The 22859-nt window shown below is 36.2% G+C and overlaps 1 protein-coding gene across 2 annotated transcripts in view; it reads right to left on the bottom strand.

Annotated features, from left to right (window-relative positions):
- slc29a3 (solute carrier family 29 member 3) overlaps nucleotides 1–22859 on the bottom strand; it is an 88828-nt gene that overhangs the window by 43347 nt on the left and 22622 nt on the right. The window contains exons 1-2 of one of the 2 annotated variants that reach the window (XM_051923906.1): nucleotides 14106–14224; nucleotides 7103–7377 (exon numbers count right to left, since the gene is read on the bottom strand). In XM_051923906.1, the coding sequence (XP_051779866.1) occupies nucleotides 7103–7375 (273 nt within the window). In that variant the 5' untranslated portion in view covers nucleotides 7376–7377; nucleotides 14106–14224. Of the gene's footprint in view, nucleotides 1–7102; nucleotides 7378–14105; nucleotides 14225–22859 lie in introns of those variants that run through there. The other variant, XM_051923905.1, reaches the window with a different exon arrangement.

Raw genomic sequence — 22859 nt, 5'->3', positions numbered from 1 at the left:
GTTTTCAGATTTACACTCACTGAAAGCAATCAAATAGAAGCACCTGCTGTATCTATTTTTGACATCAAAAGCTTTCATGCAGAAACTGAGGTTCAAATTTAAGCCTCATTTAAGCATAACAGTGACAATTTTTAGCAGAGAGGCATACCTTACTTATTTTCACTTCTTGTCAAGTTCAAAGCAAACATAAGAGATAAAAAAGTTAGTAAAAGTTAAATCTATAAGGAAAAATGCTTTTAAACTAGACCATATATCTGCTTATCACTAAGTATCATTTTGTTGAATTAAAATAATAATTTGATTGATCACTGACAGTCTCAGGCATGTTTAGGTTAATACAACTCAGCAGGGATTACTGACACACAGTAAGCAGTAGTTCTTTTTGGTAGGTGAAAACATATGTGGAATTCATGTCAAAATACTGGCAAGAAAAAGCACCGGATTTTTAGTGCCTCTTCTAAATATGTGCAAATGAAATACTGGCTGTCATATTAGTTGCACTATTAAACAATCATTGCTTAAATCAGCACTTTACATATCAAGACAAATATTCATTTATTATATGCCAACTAACCTAATTATTTTAGTGAAATGAACTATTTTAATTATTAAACAAAACAACAGAAATTGGAAACCCAAATTACTGTATAACAAATAGGTTTTGGAAAACAGAGCAAATAACCCCTAGGCAACATACATGATACAATATTTTATTGATATATTATTAAAATGCACATCATTTTTTTGTTTGCCCGTTCCACAGGGCTCTCTTAATCTATAAGCGAAAGCAGTATTTTTTAGGTAGTTTCACCAACTTTTTTCAGCTAACTTACAGTTGATGGGCCTTTACCTTCACAACCCCCTTAACCACTGTTTTCTCCACTTTATTTCCACAAGCTCCTTTCTGGTTAAAACTGACATCTTCTCCTCCCTTAGCAATCTTTGTAAAATATCAGCCTGCTCATATGCTCTTATTCTGCGTTTCAGATTTGAAAGATCTTCATATGTCACCACAACATGAGTGGAATTCTGTTATAAGGAACAGACCACACTTTGCAAAAACATATACATAAAAATATATAAGAAATATGACAAACAACAGGAGACCATTCAGTCCTTCAAGCCTGTTTATTTAGCTAATAGCTAAGCTGTCCCAATATCTCATTCATATTCTTCTTTAAGGTTGTTAAGGTTTTTGCTTCAGCAACATGTCTTGATAGTTTGTTCCAGAGTCTCACAACTCTTTGTGTAAAGAAGTGCTTCTTGGCTTCAGTTTTAAATGCACATCCCCTTAATTTCCATTGATGTCCTCAAGTATGTGATTTACCCTTAAGCTGAAAGAATGTTGATGGATCAAGTTTATCAATGCCTTTGAGGATTTTAAATACCTTGAATAGGTCCCCATGTAGTTTCCTCTGCTCAAGACTAAAGAGGTTTAATTATCTGAATCTGTCACTAGAGGATATGTCCTTAAATCCTGGGATGTACTTGGTTGCTCTCCGCTGCACAGCTTCAAGGGCTGCTATGTCTTTCCTGTACCGTGGTGACCACAAATGTACACAACACTCGAGATATGGTCTTACCAGTGCATCATACAGCTTGAGTATAATGTCCCTTGACTTAAATTCAACAGTTTTTATGATATAACCTAACATTTTATTTGCCTTTTTAATTGCTTCTGTGCATTGCTTAGTCAACATAAACCCATAAATCCTTTCTAGAAGTTGCTTCCTGTATAACAGTGTCTCCCATCTTGCATTTATAATTGACATTCCTTTAGCTCAAGTATAGCACTTTGTACTTTACTATAGTACTGTGCAAAAGTTTTAGGCAGGTGTGAAAAAATGCTGTAAACAAAGAATGCTTTCAAAAATGGAAGTGTTAATCATTTATTTTCATCAATCAACATTCAAAACAAAATGCAGTGAATGAACAAAAGAGAAATCTAAATCAAATCAATATTTGGTGTGACCACCCTTTGCCTTCAAAACAGCATCAATTCTTCTAGGTACACTTGCACACAGTTTTTGAAGGAACTCGGCTGGTAGGTTGTTCCAAATATCTTGGAGAACTAACCACAGATCTTCTGTGGATGTAGGCTTCCTCACATCCTTCTGTCTCTTCATGTAATCCTAGACACACTCGATGATGTTGAGATCAGGGCTCTGTGGGGGCCATACCATCACTTCCAGGACTTCTTGTTCTTCTTTACGCTGAAGATAGTTCTTAATGACTTTGGCTGTATGTTTGGGGTCGTTGTCCTGCTGCAGAATAAATTTGGGGCCAATCATACGCCTCCCTGATGGTATTGCATGATGGATAAGTATCTGCCTGTATTTCTCAGTATTGAGAACACCATTAATCCTGACCAAATCTCCAACTCCATTTGCAGAAATACAGCCCCAAACGTTCAAGGAGCCTCCACCATGCTCATTATTGTACCACTCTCCAACCCTTCGATGAACAAACTGCCTTCTGCTACAGCCAAATATTTCAAATTTTGACTCATCAGTCCAGAGCACCTGCTGCCATTTTTCTGCACCCCAGTTCCTATGTTTTCGTGCATACTTGAGTTGCTTGGCCTTGTTTCCATGTCGGAGGTATGGCTTTTTGGCTGCAACTCTTCCATGAAGACCACTTCTGGCCAGACTTCTCCAGATAGTAGATGGGTGTACCTGGGTCCCACTGGTTTCTGCCAGTTCTGAGCTGATGGCACTGCTGGACATCTTCCGATTTCGAAGGGTAATAAGCTTGATGTGTCTTTCATCTGCTGCACAAAGTTTCCTTGGCCGACCACTGCGTCTACGATCCTCAACGTTGCCTGTTTCTTTGTGCTTCTTCAGAAGAGCTTGAACAGCACATCTTGAAACCCCAGTCTGCTTTGAAATCTTTGTCTGGGATAGACCTTGCTGATGCAGTACAACTACCTTGTGTCTTGTTACTGTGCTCAATCTTGCCATGACATGAAACTGTCTTCCACAACCTCACCTTGGTAGCAGAGTTTGGCTGTTCCTCACCCAGTTTTAAGCCTCCTACACAGCTGTTTCTGTTTCAGTTAATGACTGTGTTTCAACCTACGTGTGACATTGATGATGATTAGCACCTGTTTGGTATAATTGGTTGATCATACACCTGACTAGAATCCTACAAAATCCCTGACTTTGTGCAAGTGTACCTATAAGAATTGATGCTGGTTTGAAGGCAAAAGGTAGTAACACTAAATATTGATTTGATTTAGATTTTTCTTTTGTTCGCTCACTTTGCATTTTGTAAATTCATAACAATAAACAATCATTATTTATATTTCTGAAAGCATTCTTTGTTTACAGCATTTTTTCACACCTGCCTAAAACTTTTGCACAGTACCTGTACATTAAACTGCAAACTGAAAGTTGTCCTGGTCTTTTTGCTGCCTCCTTAGTGTCTGCCATCCCCCCAATTTTAGCGTCATCTGAGAATTTGACAAGTTTACTAATCATGCCAGAAATAAGTACATACATATATATATATATATATATATATATATATATATATATATATATATAAAAATAAATAAACAATGTACGGATTATTAAATTATATATTTGTGATACGATCACAGGGAACCCAAGGGAATACAGAATAAGCTATGCCTTAAAATGAATCAAATGAACAGAAAGAATTGATTCACTTAAAATAGGCAGTTGTACAGAATCATTCAGTAAATTGAATCGAAATGCCCAACACTAGTTACTTCCCCTTTGAGGTCCATTGGCACGCTTTTTTATATACTGTACATAAATTATGTGGAAAAGCAGGTGTGTGCAGGACTGTCCTCCTTGGACATACAAACAGATATGTTTGTCTTATAAATAGGAGTTGTTAATGTGGTCTGAACTGACAGTATGCAAACATTAACAATAGGAAATGCTGGTGCAGAGTACCAGGGTGTCACTATCCCATTTCAAGGACTAACTTTAAACCACCTCCTGGTGTAAAACTAACCCTGTCCAAATAGAGTTTAAAAATTACAGAGGTCCTAAGGTAAATAGTAATTTACGCCACCTCCTGTTGTAAAACTAATCTAGTCAAGTGATCCAAATTATAAAGGAACGTTTAAACAAAGGGCACTGCAAGGTCCATGCCCTCAAATCCTGCTGCCCACTTGTGCAATTCAGCTGAACGGCTGATTGCCACATTCCAGAACTGTGCATTCTGGTCGCAATGATAACAGGAAGGCGGCATCCTATGTATATAATCTTAACAAAGCATAAACAATGAAAAAAAAAAAAAGCAATTCCTTAGTAACAAATTTGACAAACTTATACAACAATGATTTACAAAGTGATGTTGACTATTCTTGCCACAAGAAAGAGTGCATACAAAACTACATGTGGGAAATTCATTCATTAAAAACTTGTATTTGAGAGGATTTGTGTAGAATATGTGCTATCCTACCCCAAATTTTAAGGATAAATGAACAGTGGGCAACAGCTGAACACAAGCTATAAAAAATCAGTATTTGTTCAAAGTCTTGCCATAGATTAAATGTGTAAACAGCAACATAAAGTAGGAAGGTATAAAAACTGCAATTGATTTAGGCAAACTGTAAAAACAGCAAATCATAAGATAAGAGGCTAAAAGCTTCTCTGAATCCAAAAATTAGTGTTTAAAAGAAAACGCCTATGTCACTACACTCACAACTGTCTTATCGGGAATCTCTGTCACTTGCCTGCTTTATTTGAGCCTGTTCCTTTTTTTTTTTTTTGAAGCACAACTATACTGAAAATGCAATAAAAACTAAAAACTGGGCCACTTCTTTGGTTCAAACATGACAAAGGGCTAACAAAGAAAAAGATCTAAAGGGAGTAATTATAATGCATTTACCCAAAACCCAATTAAAATCATCATAAAAATAGAAGTATTAATAATAACAATACAACTCATATATACATTTTATGTATTTCAAATTCCACTATCATGCACACCATTAAATTAACTAAATTGAAATGCATTCCAGTAATTTTTATTTAAAATGTATCACTTTCTTTTTTTCTTGGAGGAGCTTAAAAATATATCAGTAAATAAAACCAGAACAAGATGATTAGTTAGATCTCCAGTGAGCTATCCACTTCTCCTAACCATTCGACTGGCACTATCACATAATTAAAATCAAAAACTCCAATGTCGGGGATTGCTGCTTACCATTTCCTCTAAACTTAACAGAAACAAATGGTACAGTTAACCAAACATAAATTACCTTTCAGAAATACGTTTGAATGTTGATTTGTAACACTGAAATGACTGGATCAGTATTTAAATTAAATGTTCGCTGCTGTATCATACTGGATAGTCAGTTTGTGGATAAGAGAGACAAATATCTTTCATATAATAACTCACATTTCTCTGAAGTTTGAAGCACTGTTAAACTTCCAAAGGAAATGGAAAGAGTTTTCTGATATTCTAAACTGCAGAACATTCAGTCACATAAGATAATGCAGTGGAGCTGGAAAGCTGATGGTTTTATTTAGACTGCTACTTGCAGATAGTTTACTACTGCTCATTTTGGTGTGCCACCTAACAGCAATAACGATACGACACATTTGAATGGTGCAAAAGCTAAATAAACATTTTTAGAAGACACAGAACATTTCAAAAAGATCCTTATAGGCTATAAACCAACAATTAGATTACAAGTAAACATCAGTAAGTTTACAATGGTATATAGTGCAAAGATTTAAAGGTATCAAAGTTATTTACCACAGATTAGTATTTCTCAAATCTGGTCCTGGGGTACCTCTGTGACTGCAGGATTTTATTTCAACAAAATTCATGAATCACTCAGTTGTGCTTACAAATCACTGATCTAATTGTTTAATTACCTGGTATTTTTTCTTATCTTAGTTTACATTTAGAAAAGTGCTCTAGTATGATATTTACATTTAGAAGAATTCTGAAATTTTTGTTTTGCTATACGTTTAAATACTTAAAATGATATGGTTAAAGGACGTTAATTCACAATGTTTTTTTGGAGTTTGCATCTTTAATTGTATGCAAATTCTGACAATTAGTGATGAGTAGTGCAGACAAAGGTGCAAATGAAACTGAATGTTAAATGATAGCAAGCTAGTGCAACAGAAAGTTCATTTGTGTGCTAATTAGTAAGAAAAGAGTGAAACCTTAAAAAAGATTGGATACAAATAAGGGAACAAACTTCACAGAAAAAGATGCATCAAGAAGAATATGGTAAAAGACAGTTAAACTTCTAAAGCTATGGTAAAAAAAATCTGAACTTCTTGTACATGTGAATATCCATACTAGCACAAGAAAAGAAGATGCTAATTAAACGATCAGATCAAGCAGAAGTTAAGACTGACCCACTGATTTCTAAACAGGATAAAATGATAACCTGGAGCCACAATGGTACTCCAGGACTGAACAGGGAAACCCGTGCTATTTATTTAACCCAGGGTGGGTTAAATTATAAAATATTACTTAACTCTAAATATTTAAATTTTAATTACACTACAGTAAAAGTATGTAATGACACACAGTTATTCTTTCTGTCATTGGTTATTTCTGCTTCACAAGGTCTTTGGCGCAGTAAAGGAATGTTGTCTGTTCATTCATTGAGAGGTGCTAGTCATGGGAAATATATTAATGTAACTGACATGAGGATAACAAACTTACACAAAAGGACTTATTAGGATTTTCAATGAAATTAAGTTATTCTATAGAGATCATTATTTTATAAAGCAACACCTACTGCTGCTTTCTCTCTGATGTCATAAACAGAAATTATCATGTCTGTTTCAAATAACTGACAAACGCGTAACAGTATTATTAACTATTTAAGACTGAAGTCTCAATGCATGATAAAAGGCAGCAAATTTGGGCACAACCATGAAGATCTGGCAAGCTCACACTGACAGTCAATGTTGAAATTTAAATGTCCTCAGACAACAAGCCTAAGCAACTAAAAAAAAACAATTTAGGAGCAGTGGCAATACATAAGGAATTTTACTAAAATTAGATTCCTCCCCAGAAAATTGTGATTTAAATATACAGCACAGTAAACAATTTCAATACGGAGTTGTTTTACATTTTTCAGTTTCACACTTACGCTAAAATCTGATGAGCTCGGCCCAGAGCCACTGTTGAGTTTGTACGTCCAGTAATGTTTGGCAGTAACGAAAAAGTTCCAAGGCAACAAAGAACCCACACCCAAGAGGAAGAAGACAGCATAAACTATGGAGAAATCGTCTTGAGGTTTCTGCCTGGAGGCATAAAGATTCTGTATGGAATCATCACTAGGGAGTAGTGGGTCCTGGTCATCACTGTTGGAATCATCAGATTGGTTTCGACTAATTCGCTGTCCATGGGATGTCTCCATCATAACTGAAATTAAAAAGTAACAAGTTACAATCTTATTTAAGAAAAAATACATTTACATGGAAAAAAGATTATTATATTCAGAGAGAATCAGACATCTTCAATTTTCATGCTGTTAAAATAGTATCCATACAGATTGGCAAATTCTACATTTGTTCTATATAGAATACTAGCCATGTTACCCAACTTCGCCCAGGAAATTTTGCAAGACAATTGGCCTAAGTTACAGTGCCAATGATTAATCAAATTAATCAAAAATACTATGTAACTATTACTTTTCTGCATACCATATTTGTACACTGTGTAACTACGAGCAAGTTACTTCACATACCAGTACACCAACTGGAAAAACAAATCAAAAGAAATGAATTGTATCTCAAATGTTTTAAGGAGCCTTGGAAAAAGGCATCTGTCAAATAATAAGTACTAATTATACTATTAGGTCACTGGAGCTGCTAACTCTTGAACGTGCAATTTCCTTTGAGTATAACATTCCAGCATTAGAGCAATTCCTAGTAAGCTGGCTTTTGTTGATGGTTATTGCAAAACACAATTTTACAGGAAAGTGTATTTTTTGATTTGAAATTAATTTGAAATTTAATTATTTTGAACTGTGATATACAGTATTATCATTATTAGATGTTTACGTTTTAAAGTCCCCTTTAAAGTCCACAGATGCAAATGCACATGCAAAGACTTTATATATAGAGAGAGCTGGGGTATGAGTCATCACCATTTAATTAATTAGCTAATTTTCCCATTCGGAGATTTTGAGGTAGTTAGTTTTTCTATTGTATGGGTGGAAGTTTACCCCTAAATATTGATATCAAAATTTCCTTTCTTAGCAGATACACTCTGCCCAAGATCTACCATTCTGCCAAATGTCCACTTATAAACTAATTAGGAAAGAGTATTTTTATTGATGAGCGATATACAAATGATCTTCTTCTTCTTCTTTCGGCTGCTCCCATTAGGGGTTGCCACAGCGGATCATCTTCTTCCATATCTTTCTTTCCTCTGCATCTTATTCTGTTACACCCATCACCTGCATGTCCTCTCTAACCACATACATAAACCTTCGCTTAGGCCTTCCTCTTTCCTCTTCCCTGGCAACTCTATCCTTAGCATCCTTCTCCCAATATACCCAGCATCTCTCCTCTACACATGTCCAAACCAACGCAATCTCACCTCCCTGACTTTGTCTCCCAACTGTTTTAACTTGAGCTGACCCTTTAATTTACTCATTTCTAATCCTATCCATCCTCGTCACACCCAGTGCAAATCTTAGCATCTTTAACTCTGCTACCTCCAGCTCTGTCTCCTGCTTTCTGGTCAGTTCCACCATCTCCAACTCATATAATATAGCTGGTCTCACTACCGTCCTGCAGACCTTCCCTTTCACTCTTGCTGATACCCGTCTGTCAAAAATTACTCCTGACAATCTTCTCCACCAATTCCACCCTGCCTGCACTCTCTTTTTCACCTCTCTTCCACAATCCCCATTACTCTGTATTGTTGATTCCAAGTATTTAAACTCATCCACCTTTGCCAACTCTACTCCTTGCATCCTCACCATTCCACTGACCTCCATCTCATTTACACACAAGTATTCTGTCTTGTTCCTACTGACCTTCATTCCTCTCCTCTCTAGAGCATATCTCCACCTCTCCAGGGTCTCCTCAACCTGCTCCCTACTATCGCTACAGATCACAATGTCATCAGCAAACATCATAGTCCACGGGGACTCCTGTCTAATCTCGTCTGTCAATCTGTCCATCACCATTGCAAATAAGAAAGGGCTCAGAGCCGATCACTGATGTAATCCCACCTCCACGTTGAATGCATCTGTCGCTCCTACCACAGACCTCACCACTGTCACACTTCCCTCGTACATATCCTGTACAACTCTTACGTACTTATCTGCCACTCCCGACTTCCTCATACAATATCACAGCTCCTCTCGAGGCACCTTGTCATATGCTTTCTCCAGGTCCGCAAAGACGCAATGCAAGTGATTCTGGCCTTCTCTAAACTTCTCAATCAACATCCTCAGAACAAACATCGCATCTGTGGTGCTCTTTCTTGGCATCAAACCATACTGCTGCTCACTAATCATCACCTCACTTCTTAACCTAGCTTCCACTACTCTTTCCCATAACTTCATGGTGTGGCTCTTCAATTGTATTCCCCTGTAGTTACTGCAGTCCTGCACATACCCCTTATTCTTAAATATCAGCACCAGTACACTTCTTCTCCACTCCTCAGGCATCCTCTCACTTTCTTGTCTCCTTTCTGCATCTCTCTGACTGTCCCACTTCTTCTTAGCCATCCTCTTCCTCTGTATACTCTCCTGTATTTCTTCATTCCACCACCAGGTTTCCTTTTCCTCCTTCCAGATGTCACACCAAGCACCCTTCTTGCTGTCACCCTTACTACATCTGCTGTAGTTTCCCAACTATCTGGTAACTCTTCACTGCCACCCAGTGCCTGTCTCGCCTCCTCCCTAAACTCAACCTTGCATTCTTCCTTTTAAAACTTCCACCATTTGATCCTTGGCTCTGCCCTCATTCTCTTCCTCTTCCTCTTCTTGATCTCCAACGTCATCCTACAGACCACCATCCTATGCTGCTTACCTACACTTTTCCCTGCCACCACTTTGCAGTCTTCAATCTCCTTCAGATCAACTCTTCTACATAGGATGTAATATACCTGTGTGCATCTTCCTCCACTCTTGTACGTAACCCTATGTTCCTCCCTCTTCTTAAAATACGTATTCACCACAGCTATGTCCAAAAGTGGCAAAATCCACTATCCTCTGACCTTCTTTATTCCTCTCCTTGACACCATACCTACCCATCACCTCCTCATCTCCACTGTTCCTTTCACCAACATGAAATCCACTCCAATCACCACTTTCTGTCCCTTGGGTACACTGTTCATCACTCTAACATTCATCATCACACCTCCAATTTCCAACTTCATAATCATTACTCTGACTGACACTCTTTTCACCTCCAAAACACTCTTGACATACTGTTCCTTCAGAATAACTCCTACCCCATTTCTCCTCCCATCCACACCATGATGGAACAATCTGAATCCACCTCCAATCCACCTGGCCTTACTCCCCTTCCACTTATTCCCTTACATGCACAAAATATCAATCTTTCTTCTCTCCATCATATCTGCTAACTCTCTCCCCTTGTCAGTCATACTGCCAACATTCAAAGTTCCTACCCTCAGTTCCACTCTCTTTACCTTCCTCCTCTCCTCCTGCCTCCGGACACGTCTCCCCCCTCTTCTTCTCCTTCGGCCAACAGTAGCCCAATTTCCGCCTGCACCCTGTTGGCCAACAGTACTGGTGGAGGTCTTTGTTAACCCGGGGCTCGACCAATCCGGTATGGAAATTTGTGTTGTTGTCCACATATTGATTTGGCAAAATGTTACACCGGATGCCCTTCCTGACATAATCCTCTCCATTTATCCGGGCTTGGGACCGACACGAAAAAACACATTGGTTTGTGCATATATAAAACTAGCAAAATACCCGCGCTTCGCAGCGGAGAAGTAGTGTGTTAAAGAGGTTATGAAAAAGTAAAGGAAACATTTTAAAAATAACGTAACATGATTGTCAATGTAATTGTGTTGTCATTGTTATGAGTGTTGCTGTCATATATATATACATATACACATATACACACACATATACAGATATATTATATATACATATACACATATATTTTTTATTATATATATATATATACACATACATACATACATACAGACATATACACACATAGATGCACTTACAATAACATAGAAATCAATATAAACAACATTAACATCATTATCATATGAGAATATGAAGTAATATATAAGAAGCACATTTCATATAAATATAAATTATTAAACAGTAAAATCTTCTATAATTTGCTACCGTGGCTTTTCGTTGATCTGTCCAGGATTTTAAATCACCTGTAGCTTGCAAACCGTTTCACCTATTGACTTGAAATCTGGTACACATATAATACGTCACGTCTGCTATCCGCTTTATGGGTGATGATTGTATTACTCTTTTTATGTTTATTTTATTTTAGAATCAGTGGGCAGATGTGTATGGTGTATTCACTCGATGTTATCGTGCATTGCGCTGTCACTGGTATTTTGATAAAAGAATTTGAACAATATATAAGAAGCGTATAAATTATTAAACAGTAAAACATTAACATTTAAGAAGTAAACTTACATTGAGTACTACTGCAGTGCCTTCGGGTATACCTCATTTTTTCTTTGCCCATTACATGCTTAAATGTATACATTTTTTGGTGTACCTACCCGAGAACACGCGACATATAACCGAGCGTGGGAGAAGCATGGATTTTAAACACGCGTTGAGTTCATCTGCTGGTCTCCCTCGTGGAATAACTGGTAATGTTTGACTAAAATGTACAGCGAGTAAAACGACATTACCTCCTTTTTTTTTTTTACCATCTCTGAGATCTTGCTTTTTTCGGTTCAAGGCTTCATAAGCTCTTTTATGTGCCATGGTGTACTTAATAAGTACTAATTATCCCAAACCATCATCTTTGAATGTTGCAAGACTTTCGCCTTGTATGTAGATCGGGGTAATTACATTCATTGCATTCCTAGTCTGAATCACAATCTGATTGTATGGGTGGTTACCTGGCACTGTAGGGTTGCCACCCGTCCTTTAAAATACGGAATCGTGCCGTGTTTGAGAATGAAATTGCGCGTCCCGTTTTGAATCAATACTGGACGGGATTTATCCCGTATTTTTTTTATCATTTTTTTTTTAAAGCAGCGTGTCATGCAAATCATCCCACACGCATTTTACGAAGATGCCTCCTTTCCTACTTTTGATTGGGTAATACTTGATGTCATCGTTAGTTTGATTGGTCTTTTTAACTGTCCAGTGAGTAGGGCGTGTCTTTTAAGTAGAGTCTGCAAAGTGTTGGCACTGAGATGTGGCGTCAGCGCCATAGTTGAAGCCCCTAACGTTGCGGTCAGCAAGTCGGCTAACATCCGCCATGTGCTGTCTTTCAGTTGCGAGAAGCAGATCATAGAATGGTTGAAACTGTTGCCCCTAACGTTGCGCCACGGCGTGTGGTTCGTTTATACCTCGTGTCTTCTCATTAAACTTTTATCTCGCGAATATGTTATTGCAATCCGCAGCGGGAGCGTTTCTATAAACTTAATTTAAAGTTACGTTTTACACCGTGCTTTGTTTCCCTTATGAACATGCTTGTATGCTTCACTCGCTCCGTTCTCAATTGTTTAATTAATTTTTTGCTGTTCGCTGTTTCCGGCTCTTCCTCCATTTCCCCTACTTCGTTCTTTTATCTCGCGAATATGTTATTGCAATCCTTAACGGGAGCGTTTCAATAAACTGATTGAAAATAGTTTTGCATTTACCTTTTTAGTAAAAGGCGAGCTTTTAAGCCTGAGAAATCACCCCGTAAATGCACACGTTTAATTGCACATGTGTTAATATGTATGGTTACACAGTATTAAAAGACAGTGAACAACGTCAGTTACCTTTGTTCCCGCGTTTGATAAAAGGTGAGCTTTTAAGCCTGAGAAATCACCCCGTAAATGCACACGTTTAATTGCACATGTGTTAATATGTATGCTTACACAGTATTAAAAGACAGTCAAAAATTAACGTCATTTACCTTCGTTCCCGCGTGTGACTCGTGCTGTAAATCTCTTCCTTGTTTTTAGTTCACGTGATTACGTAGGAGGCGTGATGACGCGATACATGACTCCGCCTCCTCCATTACAGTGTATGGACAAAAAATATATTCCAGTTATGACCATTACGCTTTGAATTTCGAAATGAAACCTGCCTAACTTTTGTAAGTAAGCTGTAAGGAATGAGCCTGCCAAATTTTAGCCTTCCACCTACACGGGAAGTTGGAGAATTAGTGATGAGTCAGTCAGTCAGTCAATCAGTGAGTGAGTCAGTCAGTGAGGGCTTTGCCTTTTATTATTATAGATATATAAATACATCTGAATGAATGTTTGCATAATGTCATGCTCCAGCATTATAATGTCTTTGATGGGAATTTTAAATGGGTATGAAAGACTCAACAAGAGTTTGGGTTATCATTCATGCACACACAGTACATATTCACAACTGCTTATGCCAAGACTGGTGATTGCTTTACGGATTTTGGACATTCCTCCCATTGTAATGGCAAGTTTTTCACTGCGTACTTAACATTCCTTTCACATACCAAATGCATGCATACTAGGATAACAGGTAACACTAAATGGCTCACACAATCACAGTGCAACTAAAAGTAACTTGGTTCAATTTTTTCATATATTATTTGACTGTTCAAATTCATTTTTCAATCTGTGTTTCTACAGACATCCATCCTGAATGTGAACCATGCATGGAAAATTAATAAAAGCTAATTTTTCTGAGAGATACATCCTAACAGCACGGCAGCCATCATGTCTAATTAACATTGTTTTCTGCGCAAGATATCTCTGAAAATATAAGCTCATGATGGCAAGGAAGACAAGTTACATGTCTCCTAACTTAAACAGATGTCACATTACACAACTTTTATGTGGGTTATGTCAGAATTGCCGATTGCAGTTGTTGAGTGTGTTGCTGGACCATGTCAATTTAAACTATAGAAAAATCACGGACCATGTCATATTTACAGATGAGTTCTGAATTTCCAGCACAATCATGCTCTTACTTTTTTGTTACAGCCAATACCATGCTGCCTGATCGAAGCTATGGTGTACAAAGGTTTAGCAGATATGGCGAGTTCAGCCTCAATATCAGCATTTTCTTTTTTCATTTTTACTTTTTTTGTTTTTCCAGTTTTTCTTCAAATTTAATCAGATGAAATGCAATGAATGACCTAAAAGGGTGAAAAGGTGAGCAGTAAACTGTCAGAGATTTACATTTAATGCTTTAGCAAAAACTAAAAAAAGGAAATTTCAGAATATTACAAATGTGCCTTCTTCGGGGGACAACTAATAGGTTACGACCTACAGATGTTTTGCAGAAAATAAAGTAAATTATGCTTTGTAAGTTAAAACAAACAATTTGCACAGGTGTCCAAACTTCTGTTGATTACTTAAAAACACTGTCGGTCTTAAAGCAGAGTTGGAACATATAGTGTTACTACACCCTCTAAAAGTACTACCTGGACAATATTACATTGGCATAGAACAAATAAACAATGGCAAATAAAAAGTTAAGTCAAGAAGTGTACAGATTCTTACTCAAATTTTTGATTCATCAAAGTAACCAATTTTTGCTGATATAACAGCCAAAATGTGGTAACCCTTGATTCAGGATGTCAGTCACTCTGTGCAAGTCACCAACTCTGTCTCCAGCAAAAGAACCCCAGACCATCGTACTTCCTCCTCTATGTTTGAAAGTTGGTGTCAAACACTGAGGAACCATCCTTTCACCAACTTGTTCATTTCAACTTGCAAGACACAATTTAATTAAATTGCTGCAGAACATCTGCAGGTTGTAACCTATTAATTGTTCCCTGAAGAAGGCACATTTGAAATATTCTGATATTTCCTTTTTTCAGTTTTTGATAACCTAAACTTTAAATTTAAACCTCTGGCTGTTTACTGCTTACCCTTTCACCACTTTAGGACATTAATTGCATTTCAATGTAATAAATCTGAAGAAAAACTGAAAAAACTGAGGTGTTCTAAAACTTATGACCGGTTGTGAATGTAGAACATGAGACATCAGACAAATTTCTCTTCTGTTTGTGAGGTTCAAAACACACGTGTTTCATATTCCTCATTGCTACATTAAATATGTTGTACTTTCATTGGTTGTCAGCTCTCAGGCACACAGAGCTTGTCCCAAGGTCTAAAAATCTAAACGTCTTAGATTTTATCGGAGCAAGTTGCAGAGTAGATGGATTGAGTCATTGGGTATGTCACATCAGATGACTGATTTCATGTGAACATGTCACAAACTGCCTTGAACTTGCTAATATTATGTAAATGATGGCTATGACAGAAAATTGCTAGAAAAGCTGCATAATGTGACATACCTTCTACTCAGTATAGTATACTGAGTATACAGTATCTGCTTTGTTGAAGGAAAAAAAAAAAAGAAAGAGGATCCACTCAAATTGCAATGACATTGTGATTTAAAAAATGGGGGGCACAAATGCGGACATTTACTAATATTTACCGTAATTAATAATTAAATAGAAAAACAAGCTAATATCACCAAATGTACCTCAAATACTTGATCAGGTCAAATGTGTTAACATAAAAGATCAACAAATATTTAAGAATTTATATACACTTTACTGAGCATACCGTACACTATCAAATCTCACTCACAGCCAGTAAAATATACCTTAGCAGCATTAGAACATGGGTGAAACACCATGCTGGAACACACAGTACTCCTTTTTTAATGCTCCTGTAGAAAAACTAATTTACTAAAAATGGAACATTAAAGATGTAGCGTAGTCAGCAATACATGAAGAGTTTGAAGGAAAGCTGTTTTTAAACTGATTCTGCCATTTTCCACTTACTAAGTGCTTTAAGAGCTCACCAAAGCCAATAATCAAAAAGTAAAATAATTGCAAGGCTATAACCTTACCTTTATATTGTTGAGGGATCACAAGAATTGAACACGCACACACACACACACGCATACACATCCCCAAATGTTGCAGAGAATAAATGAACACGGCTGTAATTTGGAATTTTTGAACACAAACTTTATTTAAAGTCTCAGGCACTTCTTGAGGAAAGTAGGTGACCATTTATTTCTGCATTTGCAGTTTCATGTCTCACTTCACTCCTAAAGAATCATTGTTTCCTGTATTTGAATACTATCTGAATATTGTTTTTTATTAAAGAAATATTCAGTTACATGTTCCACATTCCTACAAGCTATTATTTTTATTTTGTACAATTTGAATAAGCAAAACATAAATACTTTTATGTTTTAAGGGTAAAGACTAACTAAAAGTTAACTTTGATTAAAGCAGGAATTTTTTTATATTATTATGAATTTTTTATTTTACCAACAATGAATGCTGATGCAATTTATGTATGACATTTCATTTGATAAGTTTTAATATTGCAAGATTTTTAAAAAATGCTTATATATTTTTTTAAATGTTTAAGATGGCAGTGGGTGTTACAAGATACTGTATGCTATTTCATGTGTTAAACAAATAAAAACTGTAGAGGTCACAGTTGAGCTGCCATATATATGGGTGATTGCCACTTGTTTTTTTTTTTTTCTTTGAAGAAAGCAAGTTAGTCTTTTATAAGGACATTTAAGGTCACTGTTATAAATACACATTGAATACTTAATTCCTATGATTTCTTTTACAGACATTCCAGAGCACAGATTTATATTCTAAATATGTGTAATGCCATTTCAAAATGGAACAGTGCCATAATATGTACCTTTCTAAGTTAAACACAGAAAGTGGCAAGATAATATTTAAACAGTTGCAGTACTACATTTTCATTAGTTTAAGGCAAGGGTATCAAACTCAGATCCTGGAAGCCTGCAGTGGCTACAGAGTTTGGTCCCAGCCACTTTCTTTCATTAGTAACAAATTACTAAAAAACTGTGACTAATGGAACTTACCCTAATTTTAACTGACTTGCTTTTAAAAATGCAGAACCGTTAATTTCTTATTTTACCTTAAGCATTACCCAAACAATAATGAGAAATATAATGAAAAAAACAGATGACCAGCTATTTAAAAGAGTGAACTTTATTGGCAATGACTAATCTCTTGCCATTCTCAATGAATATGTGTTTTTTCCTGCATCGGTATAAACACATTCAATAGCTGTTTAACATTAATATTTTCTTATATCCCTGGGTACTGGTAAGTAGGAACTCAAAGTAAGATCTCATTTGTTATAGTATATTTTTCATGAATTTCTGAACTTTTTTTTTGACAGCTAATTAACATTATCATTAGTGGTGGACATTTTTCTACTGTTGTGTTCAATGTTTGGACAGTGTTAAATGAATTCACCATACGGTTACAATGACATATGCAATAAAATATAAACGAAAAGAAAAAGTTTGACACTTGTTCTGGTAGGCAGTAAAACACAATATCTATAAAGGGCTACTATATTTGCATAATTATTTCAGTAATTATCCATTACATTACACTGGCCATTGGATAACTGAGTTTAATTGGGCATTAACGCCAAAAAAGTTACAAATGGATGCAAAATTACTGGGACCTCAACAACACCTTATAAGAGAACACAATTACGATGCACACATTTTACGAGGGTTAGAAAATGACAGATCACATTTCCCAGGAGTGCTGAAGCCTAGTTGCATATACTACATATTTTGGAAACCTTAAAGTTTCAGCTTTGAGTGCTGAACATGGCTTACAATCACTACAAGTCTAACACAAACTGAGGAACAGTGAATGTTTTTCTTTCCAGTTATTTGCTAGTGTAATTGTTATTTTGTCCTCATATTAATGTTTTAATAAGAGTAAGGGGAACTACCCTGCAGTTGATGATGTAGTTTTGATATTGCTCCATTTCAAATGTAATTAATTTCTAGCAAAGGCTCAATAAAAGAAAAAAGAGAGCAGTGTTTTAAATCAATGTACTGTATATTAAATCAAGAAAAGTCTATGATTTAAATATAGTGAGAAAAAATGTTTTCAAGAGGTTATATCTACAGGAAAGCTGCTTGATATACAATAGGTATTGTCTACCAAGATGCAGAAATTAATGTGCTGTCTATACTGTACACTCTGTGTTCTAAAGTACTACATTTTTTTTAGAATTATGTCAATCAGTGGAGAGACACATACACATGAGGCTATATATAAAAGACAACAGATTGCACAGCAGTACTGCCTCACACAACCTTGAGTTCTGGGTACAAATCCCAGCGTTGGAACCATTAGCGTGGAATTACCACATTTTGTCACTGTTAATAGGAGTTTTCCTTCTACATTTGCAGGAGGGGAAAACACATATATTTGAAAAAGTGAATGGAGGTTGACAGAGCCATAAGAATAGGAACATTAACTAGAGTAAAGTAAATTTCCATGTTTACATGTGAATTGCTCAGGTCAATTAGCCCAAAAACAAAGTTTAGTAGTGCTTTTTATTTTTAAGCAGCATTGTATAATTTTGTTAAAATATGAGTATATGCAGTATTTTCATGCACACTTCTTTCCCATTGATTCTCAGTCCTGTTCATAATTACAAATATTTATCAATCCATTCAATGTAAAGAAGCTGCTGTAAAGGTCCCTTTGCTTTTATGTCATTTCTTGGTATCCTCACATTAGATTACTTTTATACACAGTTTACTGTTCATTAAAAAGTTGCTCAGTTCCTGATGATGAGGGATATCTTCACAACATGTTTCCCCAACCATATAATTCACTTCAGATTGTTTTTGGGTCACAAGCTACCGGTAGATATGTGCTACCCATTTTAGATGCAAAAAAAAAAAAAAGTCTTCGCCTTACCACAAGATCATTTCTGAAAGCTCAGCTGGTTGTCTCACATACTTTCTGTCACACTCTAGAAGGACCTTATGATGCCTCTTTTGAGCAATAGTTTCTTTCTTAACCACCATCTCATAGACACTATTGTTTCATATTATATGTAACCTAGATGACTGATGCACTTTCAGTCTTAAGGTTTTTCAAACCAACTGCTCATCTCTTGGTAACTTCTTTTGCAACCCTTCTTTTGTTTTGAACAGATGTCCCTTTCTAGGCAGCATTTGAAAAGTGTGATCCAGCTTCAGTTTCTAAATCTAAGCAGAGTGCTCAGAAAGAGATCCCAATTCTATGACAAACTATTAACACTACTACTGCACAAAGTGTAGTTTTTTTTCCTTAAATATATTTATCACTTTATAAGAAAATTCACAGAAAAAACTATGTGGTTGTTTAGACTGATGTCAAAATGACACTCTTCCACAGAGCTCTCTACACTCATCTAAGTTTTTGTATCCACAATGTGTGAGCATATATGGCAAATGACACAAACAAATCTTACTGAGGGACAGCAGTAACATGCATATTCAAACTGTATAGCACACACTTCAGTATAAAAGGCCAACCATCTGTACTGCATGTACAGTATATGTCCCCTCAAGGAAGTGACTGTCCAAAGTTTTTATTTGCATAACTTAGATTCAGATTACAGTAATGTAAAAAATTACTACCAGTTTTATCCATAATAGTAAGGAAATTACCTCCTTGTAAGAGCAATTTCATTCATATATAAAAACTACCATTGCATAGACATCTGCAAACTTAAGTAGGCAGCAGATTTCAGTTTCTGACTTTAAAAATTCTGATGATTAAAAACCTTATCTTTGTATTTAAACTTTTCTACTTGATGATGTGAGTTTATAATTAACATACAGAACTTTTTTCTAATTTTGGTTCTGTACATTACCACAATGAATTTTAAATGAAACAACTCAGATGCAGTTGAAGTGCAGACTTTCAGCTTTAATTCAGTGGGGTGAACAAAATGATTGCATAAAAATGTGAGGCAACTAAAGCATTTTTTTAACACAATCCCTTCATTTCAGGGGCTTAAAAGTAATTGGACAATTGACTCAAAGGCTATCTCATGGGCAGGTGTGGGTAAGTCCTTCATTATGTCATTATCAATTAAGCAGATAAAAGGCCTGGAGTTGATTTGAGGTGTAGTGCTTGAATGTGGAAGATTTTGCTGTGAACAGACAACATGCGGTCAAAGGAGCTCTCCATGCAGGTGATAGAAGCCATCCTTAAGCTGCGAAAACAGAAAAAACCCATCCGAGAAATTGCTGCAATATTACGAGTGGCACAATCTACAGTTTGGTAGATCCTGAGAAAGAAAGCAAGCACTGGTGAACTCAGCAACGCAAAAAGACCTGGACGTCCATGAAAGACAACAGTGGTGGATGATTGCAGAATCATTTCCATGGTGAAGAGAAACCCCTTCACAACAGCCAGCCAAGTGAACAACACTCTCCAGGGGGTAGGTGTATCGATATCCAAGTCTCCCATAAAGAGAAGACTGCATGAAAGTAAACACAGAGGGTGCACTGCAAAGTGCAAGCCACTCATAAGCCTCAGGAATAGAAAGACTAGATTGGACTTTGCTAAAGAACATCTAAAAAAGCCAGCACAGTTCTGGAAAAACATTCTTTGGACAGATTAAACCAAGATCAACCTCTACCAGAATGATGGCAAGAAAAAAGTATGGAGAAGGCGTGGAACAGCTCATTATCCAAAGCATAGCACATCATCTGTAAAACACGGTGGAGGCAGTGTGATGGCTTGGACGTGCACGGCTGCCAGTGGCACTGGGACACTAGTGTTTATTGATGATGTGACACAGGACAGAAGCAGCCAAATGACTTCTGAGGTGTTCAGAGACATACTGTCTGCTCAAATCCAGCTAAATACAGTCAAATTGATTGGGCAGTGTTTCATGATACAGATGGACAATGACCCAAAACATACAGCCAAAGCAACCAAGGAGTTTATTAAAGCAAAGAAGTGGGAAATTCTTGAATGGCCAAGTCAGTCACCTGATCTTAACCCAATTGAGAATGGATTTAACTTGTTGAAGACTAAACTTCGGACAGAAAGGCCCACAAACAAACAGCAACTGAAAGCCGCTGCAGTAAAGGCCTGGCAAAGCATTAAAAAGGAGGAAGCCCAGCATCTGGTGATGTCCATGAGTTCAAGACTTCAGGCTGTCATTGCCAGCAAATGTTTTTCAAGCAAGTATTAGAAATGAACACTTTATTTCCAGTTATTTAATTTGTCCAATTACTTTTGAGCCCCTGAAATGAAGGGATTGTGTTAAAAAAATGCTTTAGTTGCCTCACATTTTTATGCAATCGTTTTGTTCACCCCACTGAATTAAAGCTGAACGTCTGCACTTCAACTGCATCTGAGTTGTTTCATTTAAAATTCATTGTGGTAATGTACAGAACTAAAATTAGAAAAAAGTTGTCTCTGTCCAAATATTTATGGACCTAACTGTACACAATAACACAACATATATATGCTAAGTTTATCATACAGAAAGATTTGAAACCTTTTAATTAATCTTAGTACTTTTCAGAAGCAATGTGTACATATAAGGTATTATGTATTCAGAAGGATATCATCTAGTTCCATGTATTTTTTATCTACTATATAATAAAACACTAAGATCTGTATGAATGTCAGGTGTCTGTGAGTAATCTGATTGACCAATCACTCCAAAGTCAAACTGACCAGTTTGGCTTTAGTGACCAATCAAAATAGGAAGTGCGAATGTGAGACTCATGAAGTGGAATAAAGCCATAGAAGCCACGAGAGATGCCTTCAAAGGCGATAATTATAAAACCAGACAGGAGTTGATAAAGGCGCCCTGAAAATAACAACAGAATCTGATAAGCAGGTTTTATGGGAAAATGCTCAACAGAGGGAGAACTGGTCAGAGAGGATAGAGAGGAAAGGAGCTGAAGGTACACGTAGGGGAAGAGGTAATAGAATAAATTTAAAAATATTTGTGATCTGTCTTCAACAGATAACATAAATAGTTTTAAATATAGTGTATTAGGAACAGTATATAACAAACTGAACATATTAGTCGAAGAGTGTTTTAAAAGGACAAATTCAAGTGAACTGCAATAAAAGTATGTATCCAGAGGTTAAATACAGTTAATATTTAAGATACTGTACATGATTGTTCTATGAGAGATGATAATGCATTACTGCAAAAATAAATAAAGACTTAAAATTTGGATATTCAAATAATAAAATATCAACAATAAGAATAACACACAACTGACATACTACATGTTTATCTTACTTGGTGTCATGTCACCATTCTCATATAATCATTGAAATCTTTTTGTGTGTGCCCAAATTTAAACATTTTAATTTACAAATGATTGTAATTACCCAAGAGACAGTGGTAAAACTCCAGCTTATTTATTTATATAGCGCATTTAAAACAACATCAGTAATGCTGTCGCCAAAGTGTTTTACAATAAAATATATAATAAACATAAATAAAATAAATATCATCAAATACAATAAAACATAGCACAAACCAGCAGTAAATTGAAAACAAACAAATGACTATGAGGAAGGAACCATCAGTATCAGTAGTAGTACGAAGGACAACAAGAGCTAACTGACCGGTAGATCTTAGCTCTCTGGGTGGCTGGTGTATAACACATAATTCAGATAAATAAGTGGGAACAAACCCATGTATTGATTTAAATACCAGCAGCAAAACTTTAAAATTAATTCTGAAACTACCAGGCAGCCAGTGTAAATAGGCTAAAATTGGAGATACAGAATCAAACTTTCTTGTCACGACCAAAAAAACAGGCAGCAGCACTTTGGACCAACTGCAGCTAAGTTATCCATTGCAATAATCTGCATGTTATGAAACACATAATAAGACATTGTAATCTTCTTCTA

This window comes from Erpetoichthys calabaricus, chromosome 2 (assembly GCF_900747795.2).
Source record: "Erpetoichthys calabaricus chromosome 2, fErpCal1.3, whole genome shotgun sequence".
Taxonomy (NCBI): domain Eukaryota; kingdom Metazoa; phylum Chordata; class Cladistia; order Polypteriformes; family Polypteridae; genus Erpetoichthys; species Erpetoichthys calabaricus.
Note: the sequence above shows the minus strand (reverse complement) of the source record. Positions and strands in the feature narration are given on the sequence as shown.